We start from the raw sequence: 12000 nt of genomic DNA on the forward strand, positions 1-12000 counted from the left end.
GCCCTCCGCTCAGGTTGTGATTTAAAGGTCCTGGAATCCCACCCCACTGTTGGGTTTCCTGTTCAGCACAGAGTCTGCTTGTTCTCCTCCCTTTGCCCCTCCCCCTGCTTGAGTTCTTTCTTTCCCTCTCTCTCGCAAATAAAACAAAATTCTTTGAAAAATAATGAAAATTGCATATTTGGAACATTTTACTTATATTTTAGGACCTATAAAAGAGTCCTGTTCAAAGCTGTTTTCAAAATTAACATTTTAAAAGGTAATTTATATCCTTATACATTAAAACAATTGAGAAATTTTGATCTTTCTATTATATTCAATTTTTTATGTTAATTATGTGACCACTAAATTCAACACACCCTGAATTCTTGCTACATATTCTTGAATCAGTTTCTTAGCTATATCTTTAACACCTTGACACTGATCATTTTCTGGAAAAAAAAAATCTTACGCTTAATGTAAAAATTAAATTTGCTGCTGTAGGTTTTTTTAGAAGTTTTAAATTATTCTTTTCTTTAGACAATGTATTTTTAGTTTTCAAAGTATTTTCTCTACAGATGCCAGACACTCAGAGCAAGCTGCTAAATGGAACATAGTCTCAATTCTAGTTTTTTCATGCTGGAATGTGAAGATATTTTAGCCTAAATATTTTCACAATTGCTGTCTTTGTGTCTCCTTTCAGAGTCTCCTTTCTTTGGCAAATACTTACGTTAAATGTCATCACAGAAGTTGTTTCTTTTTAGGACTTTTAAAATATTTTGTCATGTTTGTTTATTTTTAAATATTTCCATGTTTAGATGCAGTAAAATTACACGTCTTCTCAGTTATATGCTATTACATTCCAAAATATAAAGGCATTCCATGAAAAATAGCTCCATCAGAAGATTCTTCCCACAAATTAGAATATTTTAAACTAGGATTATAGACGTATTTGTTTACTGAGGCTGCCATAAACACAGCACCACAAAGTAGATGGTTTAAAGCAACAGAAATTGAGCCTCACACTTCTGGAGGCTAGAAGATAGAAATCAAGGTACAGAGCCTTGTTCTCCTCTCCTCTCCTCTCCTTGCTGGCAGTCCTTAGTTTTCTTTGGTCTGTAGCAGCAAGGCTCCAATGTCTGCCTCTGTGGTCACGTGGCCATCTTCTTGTGTGTCTTCACGTGGAGTTCTCTGTGTTTGTGTCTCTGTGTCTTTTCTAATAGGGGTGATAGGCATGTTGGATTAAGGGTCCACTCTACTCCAGTATGACCTTGTCCTCATGCTACATCTTCATTATATTCGCAGATACCTTATTTCCAAATAAGGTCACAATCATAGGTGCAAAGAATGAGGATTTGGGAGACACAATTCAACCCACAGCAATAGACTTTGAGAATTGCTTTTGTATCATTTAAGCCATTATTGTTCAATTAGTTCTCATATTGCTTCTCATGCTTTTAAAGGGATAAATTTCTTCCCTTGCTTTTGAAGGGATATGATTTCTGTTTGTAAGCTTTGGTTTCAGTGACTACAGTTCAATTCTCTAAAAGTTACAGATCTCAAGTCCCCTTTTTTGGTGTATTTTTTTAATGTGTTTATTAGCAATTTCCAACAGATTTGGAACAAAATGAAACAATCCTAGGCCTTTAGGCTAATTCACAAAATAAATTTTCAAACATTTGTTTTTAAAATCTGACACAGGCAGTGAGGAGAGTACATTCTGCCATGCTGAGGTTTTCTTTCTTTCTTTCTTTCTTTCTTTCTTTCTTTCTTTCTTTCTTTCTTTCTTTCTTTCTTTCTTAGAATAAACCTAATAAGGCTTGCAATTGAGTTACAGTATCTGGGCTTATGTGTACCTTTTTTGTTAATTTTGTTTTTGATTCACACTTTAGTTAGTACTAGTTTATAGCTTATTTGCACATGGCTCTAAGGGTTTCGGGCACATATGCTTCACAGGTTTCTTCATATTGAAAGGGACTGACCCCCTGTCAGAATATTAGAGTGGGCACTCCTGCCCTGAGAGCGATGGGGTCCTAAAGAACTGGCTCTTCACTGAGACTCCAGAATCACTTTACCCTTGAATGAACACTGTGGGATTTTACTGTGCCTGAGTGCGGCGCTGTGGGGTTTGCCGTAGTAGTCTATAGGGAGTGGCCGGCGGTTTCTTAGCTGGTTTGTTTCACCAGCAGAGGGGCCCGTGGCAGAATCATGATGGGATTCGTCAGAGTTTGCACCTTTTGTGCAGACCCGACGCAAAAACGGTTGAGTTTTTCATTAGAATTAAGAACTTTTCATCCCATGTAATCCTAAACTGAATGAGAAGACAAGCCGCATAATGGCGATACCTGACACAAAGACCTAACTGACAGAAGATTGTGTTCAGAATGTGTAATTAACTCCTCCGAATTAGACGCAGGTTAATAATTCATTAGAAAAATGGTCAAAAGTGATGAAGAGTCATTCCATAGAACAGGAGCCCCAAATGGCCCATTAGCCTGTAAGACGTTCAACCTCTAGCAATTCGGGAAATGGATATTATGAGCCCAATTAAATGCCATTTAATTAGTTAAAAATTTTGACAATATCAAGAAAGCAGAACAACCGAAACTTTTATACCCACTGGCGGACCTGCGAACTAGTGCAGCAGCTTTAGAAAACAAGTTGGCGTAAGTTGAACACACACATGTATGCTATAGTCAGCAACTCCATTCTGGTGCGTATACCTTTATGGAACGTACGTATATATTTTACTTTATGTATCATGTTTAGAGTTACACACATCGGGTGATAAAGGAAAGCAATGGAGTCATCAACCCGCATTTCAGGGTTGTGCTTAACTCTGGGAGAGGCTAGGGTTTGGGTAGGAGAAGGTTACAGAACGATTTTGGTAGTTATGGTGATACCGTAAACTGGGTGGTAAGGTTGTTAGTTGTATTATTATTTTTCCTTTTTATATGTTTTATAGATATTTTCTATCTGTTCTTAATGTAGTTCAAGAAGATCTCTTTGGATAACATCTAAAAACATTTTAAGATTGCTAAACATCCAGAGTACTCCCTCCCACCATTTTATGTTACATATTCCTTCTTCATCTTTAGCCGTATGCGGCACATTTTAAATTAAAATTATGTGCCTACAACTTTTCATCTCATTTTTTCACTTTATGCAGAATATTTTCAGTGCTGTAAACAACAATACTGCTGTTGTCAGAGTTACTCTTTTCAATGGCAGCATAAGAATTCCAACAAATTATAATACAACGAACAATTCAACTCTGATAATTCCATAAATATTTAGCAAACACATACGCGTGCAAAATACCCTTTGGTGTTAAGAGCATTGTAGTTAATGTCAACTTCCTGCCCCGCAAAGCTTTGAGTATAGTGTGTGCGCAGAGGGGCCTGGGGCACTGGTTTCAACAAGGATTTGCCACAGGACAGAATGGTCAGAGTTGGGTGCTGTGGGGCCTCATAGCAGAGGCAGTTCCCCGGGGAGAAGGGGTCAGAGAACATTTCCCAGTGGTCCTTCTAAGCTGTGACTTGAGGAATATATATGAGTGAAGGAGGAACAGATGTGCTAGGATGTTGGGGAGGTCAAAAGGAGAAGGAAGGGTGTTTTGGGAAGAGGGAGTAGCGCATGTGAAGGCCCAGAAACAGCAACCTGGCCCAGTGGATAAGTTGAAAGGCAGCTTTGTGTCATGTGGGACTTGGCGAGTGTAGTGTTCTCTAGAAGTGAGGCAAAAGAAAGCTCATGCAGCGGCTTGTAAAGTACAGGAAATTTGGATTTTAGTTAAAACTGCCTTTTCTCAGTTTTTCTGGTCAAAAATTTTGGAGTCCTATTTGACTTCTTTTCCTTATCCTCTGCACCTACTTTCAGTAAATCCAGTGGCTCCATGCTCCGAATTAACTCAGATTCAGACTACTTTGCACCTACACTCCTACCCTCATTGTCCAAGGCCCCCTCATCTCTTGCCCGGGATACCACACTCGCCTCTTACTGGTGCCCCCATTCCCATCTTGCTCGCACAGTCTGTCTTCCACATTTTCACCAGTGATTGAATAAGGAAAATCGGGTCATAGCACTCCGTAAAATCACCGAATGGCTTCCTATCTCACGGTGGAAGCCGACATCCTTTTGAAGGTCTGTGGGACCTCATGTGATCTGATGTTCCATGACTTCTCTGACTTGTGTCCTGTCCTGGTACGTTTGTTTCTACGGCAGCCACTAACCTTCTTGCCATTCATCAACTGTGCCAGGCACACTCCTGCCTAAAGTACTGCTCTGTACTTCCTTTGGCCTAGAATTATTTTGTCCAGATAGCCACATGACATATTCTCTCATTTCCTTCATTTATAATAAAATATCACCTGTTTCATCTGAGAAGAGACACCTAACCCATCCATATAAAATGACAATTAAGCCTTGTGCCTGGTTAAGCGTCCAGCTCTTGGTTTTGGCTCAGGTCATGATCTCAGAGTCTTGAGGTTGAGTCCTGAGTCAGCTTGTGCTCAGCAGAGTCTGCTGGAGCTTCTCTCTCTCTGTCTCCCTTTGCCCCTCCCCCTGCTCACACTTATGCCCGCTTTCTCTTTGAATGAATGAATGAATGAAATCCTTAAAATGACAACTCTGGCTTCCAGATATGCCCTTTCCCTCTGTTTTTCACACATGATATGTTAAATATTTGCCTTTTAATAATTTGTCTTCTTTAAAAACAACAACTGTCTTCTTCATCTAGACTATAGTTCCCATGAAAGTGGGCAGTTTGATTTGTGTACTGCTATTTATATTTCCTAGAATAGTGCCTGGTAGATAGGACGTTTTCAGTTGGTATTAATTAAATTAATAAACAAGGAGCTTGAAGTAAGGAGTTTTAACAGAGAACTGGCATGATTACATTTGGAAAACCACTCTGGCTGCAGTGTGGAAAGTGGATTGGCAGAGATTGACTTGAGCCAGAGAGAACTCTTAGGAGCTGTGTGCTTCTGTGCCTGAATATTGCACTGTTATTGATAGTCAATATTTTTCAACAATCTTCATGTTGACAAATCTCATTTTCTTATGCACTGAAGACTATGAGAGCCAGATAATATGTGTGTTTGCTGGTCTTCCAGCATGTGGACTGATATGGGCATCCACACTTTGGGCCTCCGCTAATGCCGGGTTGCTTCGTTTATCCTTATGTCTTATCTCCTGCCAAGCCAGGCTTGCCAAGGCTCTGCAGGGACTGAGGGGATTGATGGGCTGAGCCAGCTGCTACGAAAAATCCTCAAAGTTCCTATTTAAAATTGGGTGGCAGTCTCCTGGGTGTTTGCCCATAAACACCAACTCAGCCAGGCTCTAACATGTCAGCTATAATTAGCAAGCTCACTTAGCACATCAGTGCTATAAAGTAAGCCCTGTCATTCTCTCAGATCCCAACATACAGGGTACGGTCAAATTTAATCTGTATGTAGATTGTCTCTATGGAAACGAGGAATGAATTTATGCCATTGCCAACTCTGACATTTTCAGGGTCACACAGCTTTTTAATATTCTAAGGCATAATCATCCTGGATTTTGTTTGTGATTGCCAGTTTCACAGTAGCCTATGAACCAATTATTGTGTGTAACAGAGAATCAGCTAATAAAAGATGTCAGCAGCAGCATTTCTATGCATGTGCTATAAAATGTAACATAGAGCTCAGGTGATTTTGTAATTTAAAACACAAATGCATGTTTTTAATGATGAAAGTGAATTCTAGTATATTAGCAGATAAACCTGCTTCTATATAGCATTTTACCCCAACTGAATATTGCTGACACAATTTAATTTATGCAAAGTATTTATTTATTTATTTATTTTAAAGATTTTATTTATTTATTTGACACACCGAGAGAGAGATCACAAGTAGAGAGACAGGCAGAGAGAGAGAGGGAAACAGGCTCCCCGCTGAGCAGAGAGCCTGATGCGGGGCTTGATCCGAGGACTGTGAGATCATGACCTGAGCCGAAGGCAGAGGCTTTAACCCACTGAGCCACCCAGGTGCCCCGGAAAGTATTTATTTTTTACCACCTCTTAGAAATGAGTCATGCTGGAATAAGTTGCCATACCTGCAGCCTTTAGTATTTTCTAATGTAAGAGGACCTAGTTCTCTTAGAATTAAAAGGTCACTTAAATAAATTAGTAAAATATGGGTACTAGAAATTCATAGTAAATGGTGAAAAAAGTTTGTTATTTAATCTTGAAGATAAAAATTTAAACTCAGAAATAAGTATTGTATCTTGATTTAGTCTATAATATAATTGTGTACTAATGATTAGAATGTACAAAGACACAAATTATAAAAGCTCACTCAAGAAATAATAGATAACCATAAATAGCTCTCTATATTAAAGAACTTAAATTTGCAGTTTTTTTTTTTTTTAAGATTTTATTTATTTGACAGAGAGAGATCACAAGTGGGCAGAGGCAAGCAGAGAGAGAGAGAGGAGGAAGCAGGCTCCCTGCAGAGCAGAGAGCCCGATGTGGGACTCGATCTCAGGACCCCGAGATCATGACCTGAGCCGAAGGCAGAGGCTCAACCCACTGAGCCACCCAGGTGCCCCTTAAATTTGCAGTTTTAAAACTTTCCACAGTGAAAGCTCCAGGACCAAATGGCTTCATGGGTGAATTCTACCAAACATTTAAGGAAGAAATAATACTAATTCTGGATGAACTCTTGTGGAAATTTGAAGAAGATGGGATATTTCCTAACTCATTCTGTGAAGGGAGCATCACCCTGATACCAACACTGTACCAAAGACATTACAAGAAAAATAGACAAACACCTCTCATGCACAGAGATACAAAAAATTTTACAAAATTTTAGGTTAAATCCCCAATATCTAGAAAGGATAGGTACATTATGGCCAAGTGAGGTTTATCCCAGGAATGCCACATTGATTTAACATTTGAAAATCAATCAATGTAATTCATCATATTAACAGACTAAAACCAAAAAAAATGTGATCTTATAATTATCTCTATAGACACATAAAAAAGCATTTGACAATATCCTGATATAAAGTCCCATCAAACTAGTGATAGAACTAAGTCATAGAACTAAATGTGTAACCTGAACCCATAAAACTTCCAGGAGGAAACATTGAAGAAAACCTTTGTGACCTTGAGTTAGGCAAAGCTTAACTATACACATCACCAAAGGCATGCTCCATGAAAGGAAAACTGAATGAAAAACATCAAAATTGAGAGCCAATCTCCCAAAGACACAATTAAGAGAATGAAAAGGCAAAGCACAGACTAGGAGAAAATATTTCAAATCATATATTGGTAAAGGACTTCAGCCTAGGAGGTATGAATAACTCCCAAAATCAGTAATAAGGAAACAACCTATAGAACGATAGGCAAAACATGAAATTACACAGTCACCAAAGAATAGAGGTAGGTGATAAGTAAGTACCTGAATAGGTGCATAGCATTATTATTCATTATGAGAATGCAAATTAACAGCACAATGAGATACCACCACATAGCCCACTGAATATCTAAAATTGGAATGACCAGCCTTACCAAGTTATGGCAAGTATGTGGAGCAACTGGAACTCTCATGTACTGCCTGTACAAATGTAAAATGGTACAACCACTATGGAAAACAGATTGAGAGATTCTTACAAATGTAAACATACCTAACATACGAGCCAGCCATTCTGCTCCTAGACATTCGCTCAAGAGAAAATATGTGCATACAATGGCTTGTGCATGAGTGTTTATTATAGCTTTATTTGCCATGAATAAATACTGGAGACAACGCAAATACCCAATTCAGGAATTGAGCAGATAAACAAATTTTGATATATCCACACAACAGAAAACTACTCAGCAATAAGAAGAAATGAGCTGTCAATATATGCAGCAACATGAATGACTCTTAATTATGCTGAGTGAAAGTAGCTGGATAAAATGGAGCATGTAGTGCATGATTCCATTTTTGTAAAATTAATGATGATTCAAACTAATGTATAGTGACAGAAAGCATATCAGGGGTTGCCTGGGGATAGGGAAGGGGGTGTGGCAAGGATGGCGGAATGGTGAGATTACAATGGAGCACCAGGATTCTTTTGAGGGTTTCATTTGCTTGATTGTGGCGACAGTTTCCCAAGTATACACATATAGTAAAACACCAAATAGCACGCTTTAATATGTGCCATATATGTCAGATACTTCAATAAAGCTATTATAAAATTAGGACAGTGGAGCAAGATTGATACACTGAATTTGCCATAATTTTCCTTGACTTGAAAGCTATGGGATTTTTAGTGAAAAGTAGATATATTAGAAACAAAATTCAGTTTACCTACAGTTATAAAGTTGTATTGTTTCATTAGTTTACTTCCTCAATTGTTTACCTATGGGAATGATTATTTCAAAACTATACTTTTGTGTTGAAATGAAGAAGTGGTTTTCAAACACGGTTATGCCCAAGAATGTCTGGGGATTTGTTAGACTTGCAGATTTCCAGTCTGTTCTGAATCATGGGGTAGGAATCTGCAAGTTTATCAAGCTTTTCAGGCAATTTTAGTGTATGTATCTATAGACCACATTTCAGAATCACTTCTTGGTAGAACAATGTTCATGTCAAAATTGTCGGAACTTGGATGGACACTATGGATCACTGGTGTCAGACTGAAATGGAATATTCTTGAATATTCTTGAGACTGAAATGGAATATTCTTGGCTGAAATGGAATATTCTTGGTATACACACACACACACATATATACATACACACACACATATATACATATACATACACATATACATATATGTATATATATACTCCAACCTCTTAGGACAGTTGACTTATTTGAAAGGGGTAGCAAATTTGTATTTTGTTTGTGTTGGTTGATACTCATGATGCCTGCCCCCACTAGAAAATAAAAACTGTACATGTGCTGGAAAGAATTCAGGTGCAATAAGGTTTCCTTTTCTCCTTTTCCTCTTCTGCTTCTTCCCCTTCTTCCTTTTCCTTTCTTCTTGATATTCATTGATCTGCCTTTGGTGTTTGTGAAATAATCATGAGCTACATACAGATGTTGCTTTCACCAGACCTTTCAATAGTGAAAGGACAGGGGCAGGAGGAAGAAAGAACCATCTTATACTTTATCAGGTACCTTAAAAAAAATGAACACATAGTAAGAGTAACCTGAATTCACCACTTTTAACTTTGAGATCACGGAGAGCAAGAAAGCCTTTTCAGTATACGCATTTCTTTGTGCCTTTCTGGGACTGATTGATGGCTGCTCACTTGAACAGTCATAGATGTGTAGTTCATTCTTGTACCTCTTACCTTGATGTGACTGAAAGTTCCTTATTGTATTTTTAGTACTGTACTTATTCTTTTGTTTTCCACAGACACGATGCCGTTATTATCTCAGGAACTGAAATGGCCAAACAAATCCAGAAAGAAATACAGGCAGGTGTGGAGTCATGGATTTCCCTTGGGAACAGAAGACCTCACCTCAGTATCATTTTAGTAGGGGATAACCCGGCAAGTCATACGTACGTCAGGAAGAAGATCAGAGCCGCCTCCGCTGTAGGTGGGGATGCATTTTCGTTGTTCTTTTTACTAAATCATGTGTTCTGGAGGTATCACACTTCAAATGTGATCATTATCAGTAATAATTGTCAAGTAAGTGCTATTTGAATAACATTTACTGTTTTTAACTATTATTGTTAGAGATTCGTTACCAACGTTTATGTTCATTTCTTAATCTTTTTCTTCAACTTTCCTACTGAATTCACTTAGCGTGACTTCAGATCCTATGGTGACATGTCAGGGGAACACTGCACATTTAAAGGGTCCATTTTTAGGCACAGCATAAGAAATTTGGTCAATGGTATTTTAATAGGGTTGTCCGGTGACAGGTGGTAGCTGCACTTGTGATGAGCACAGCAAAATGAATAGACTTGTCAAATCACCAGGTTGTACCCTAGAAAAACCAATGTAATATTTGTATGTCAACTATATTGCGATTATTTTTAAAATGGCCCATTTTTATTATATCTGGTTGATCAGATAATAAATCTGGCCAGTTCACTCTGCTGTATTGGTATCTTTACTGTATTCAAGTCCACTAACACTAGTTTATCACCAATAAATGCAGTGGGCTACTGGGCCAAAAGAACCCATGTGAATCATAAGAAGACATCTGAGCTATGTGAGAAATCCCTTTTAATGGTGCTTTGAGCATCAATTTGTAGAAGGGCCTTTCCTTCCAGTCGGACGGGAGGAGAGGAAACCAATTGCACATCGTGTAAGATACCATGAATGGAAAACCACATCTTTGTTAGTCAAGTGACTTTCCGTATTTGTTTTTCTTCCAGGGATCCGTAGTGAGATCATTCTAAAACCTAAGGATGTTTCTCAGGAAGAACTTTTGGACATAACTGATCAACTGAATATGGACCCAAGTGTCAGCGGTATATTAGTTCAGTTGCCACTACCAGGTACCTAAGGCTCTTCTACATGTCTGCTTTGGTTTTAGGTTAAAAGGCATCTTTTGACATTGTATCGTGACACCACAAGTAATTTAGAAAATACATTCATGAAGGGAATAGCTATTAGACTAGCATGTAATTGTTGACAAATCCCAAATGACTTATGCTTACAATGACTGAAACTTGTGAAAGAAAAATTTAGGCAAAAATTACATGCAGTCCTCGCTTTACAAAGTAGTGCGAGACCATAAAAATGAGTGTGTAAGCTGAAACCAGGTGAACCGATCTTAAAAATCAATAGGAAAAATAACAGCTGTTCTGTGACCTTTGAAATGTTCTCCCAAAACATTAACTCACTGTGGTTCATAAATGTATAGGGAGATGGAAAAAAAAAAAAAGTAAAACTAATATTTGTTCAGTATACTATAACTTAAAACATTAAAAACATTGAGGGGCTGGGCTCCTGGGTGGCTCAGTCAGTTGAGCAACTACCTTTACCTCAAGTCATGATCCTGGGGTCCTGGGATCAACTCCTGCATCAGGCTCCCTGCTCAGTGGGGGGGTCTGCTTCTCCCTCTGACCTTCCCTCTCTCATGCTTGCTCACTTTCATTCTCTCTCTCTCATTCAAATAAATAAATAAATAAATAAAATCTTTAAAAAGCAAAACCAAACGAAACCAAAAACTTCGAGGGGCATCTGGGTGGCTCAGTCAGTTGGGTGTCTGACTGTTGATTTCGGCTCAGGTCATGCTCTCAGGTTTGTGAGATTGAGCCCCACATAGGGGTCCATACTGGGCATGGAGTCTGCTTAAGATTCTCTCTCCCCCTCTTCCTCTGCCCCTCCCCACTTCTCTCTAAAAAACAAATAAGTAAACTTAGAAACATTAAGAATTAAAGTTATTTCTTTGCAAAAAACTTGATCAGCGGAGTTGAACAGTAACTTGCCTTCTTCTCATCATGTAAATTAAAATATCGTATAGGGCAGGTGTCTTTCCTGTGCCTTGGTGGACTAGATTGTATATCCCTTTCTAAGTTTGGGTCAGCTTCCATTTTGTCCTTTGTAATCATTTGCCTAGCGATCTTCCTGGGGTTTGTAGTTTTTTTCAGAGTTGTGAAGTATCCCTGAGAGTTTCTTTAATGTGATGTTTTATGCTGGTGCCACTTACTCTGGGATATTGTCGTCCTTTTTGTCACAAGAACCTTCTTCATTTGTGGGAAACAGTTGGCCTTCACTAAGCTCCCGTGGCTCACAGCCACATTGCTCCTAAGGGCACCGTGTCAACATTCCAGCATCACCTAGTTCTTGGACAGTCCATTTACTCTCAACTAGAATCCTCCCAAAGTGGCTTCATCTTGCCTTCTGCGTTCATGGTCCTTACCTTCCGGTGGGCCCGGGCCTCTGCTCTCTTTGCTTTGTTTTCTCTGTTTCCAGACCTTCTGTCCATATCTCACTTCACTTCCAGTGTTGCTGCATTTTCTTTGCTGCCCTGTGACCTTTATAGGTTACTCCCCTTTGTCAGTGATCTACTTTTGTGAAATGTCACATGA

General features: G+C 38.7%; 1 protein-coding gene across 9 annotated transcripts in view; it reads left to right on the forward strand.

Annotated features, from left to right (window-relative positions):
- MTHFD2L (methylenetetrahydrofolate dehydrogenase (NADP+ dependent) 2 like) overlaps positions 1 to 12000 on the forward strand; it is a 134679-nt gene that overhangs the window by 8434 nt on the left and 114245 nt on the right. For all 9 annotated transcript variants that reach the window (XM_047719526.1, XM_047719530.1, XM_047719525.1 and 6 more), the window contains 2 exons: positions 9367 to 9551; positions 10339 to 10461. In XM_047719526.1, coding sequence (XP_047575482.1) covers positions 9367 to 9551; positions 10339 to 10461 — 308 coding nt within the window. The remainder of the gene's footprint in view (positions 1 to 9366; positions 9552 to 10338; positions 10462 to 12000) is intronic.

The sequence above is a fragment of the Lutra lutra genome, chromosome 2 (genome assembly GCF_902655055.1).
Source record: "Lutra lutra chromosome 2, mLutLut1.2, whole genome shotgun sequence".
In the NCBI taxonomy this organism is placed as follows: domain Eukaryota; kingdom Metazoa; phylum Chordata; class Mammalia; order Carnivora; family Mustelidae; genus Lutra; species Lutra lutra.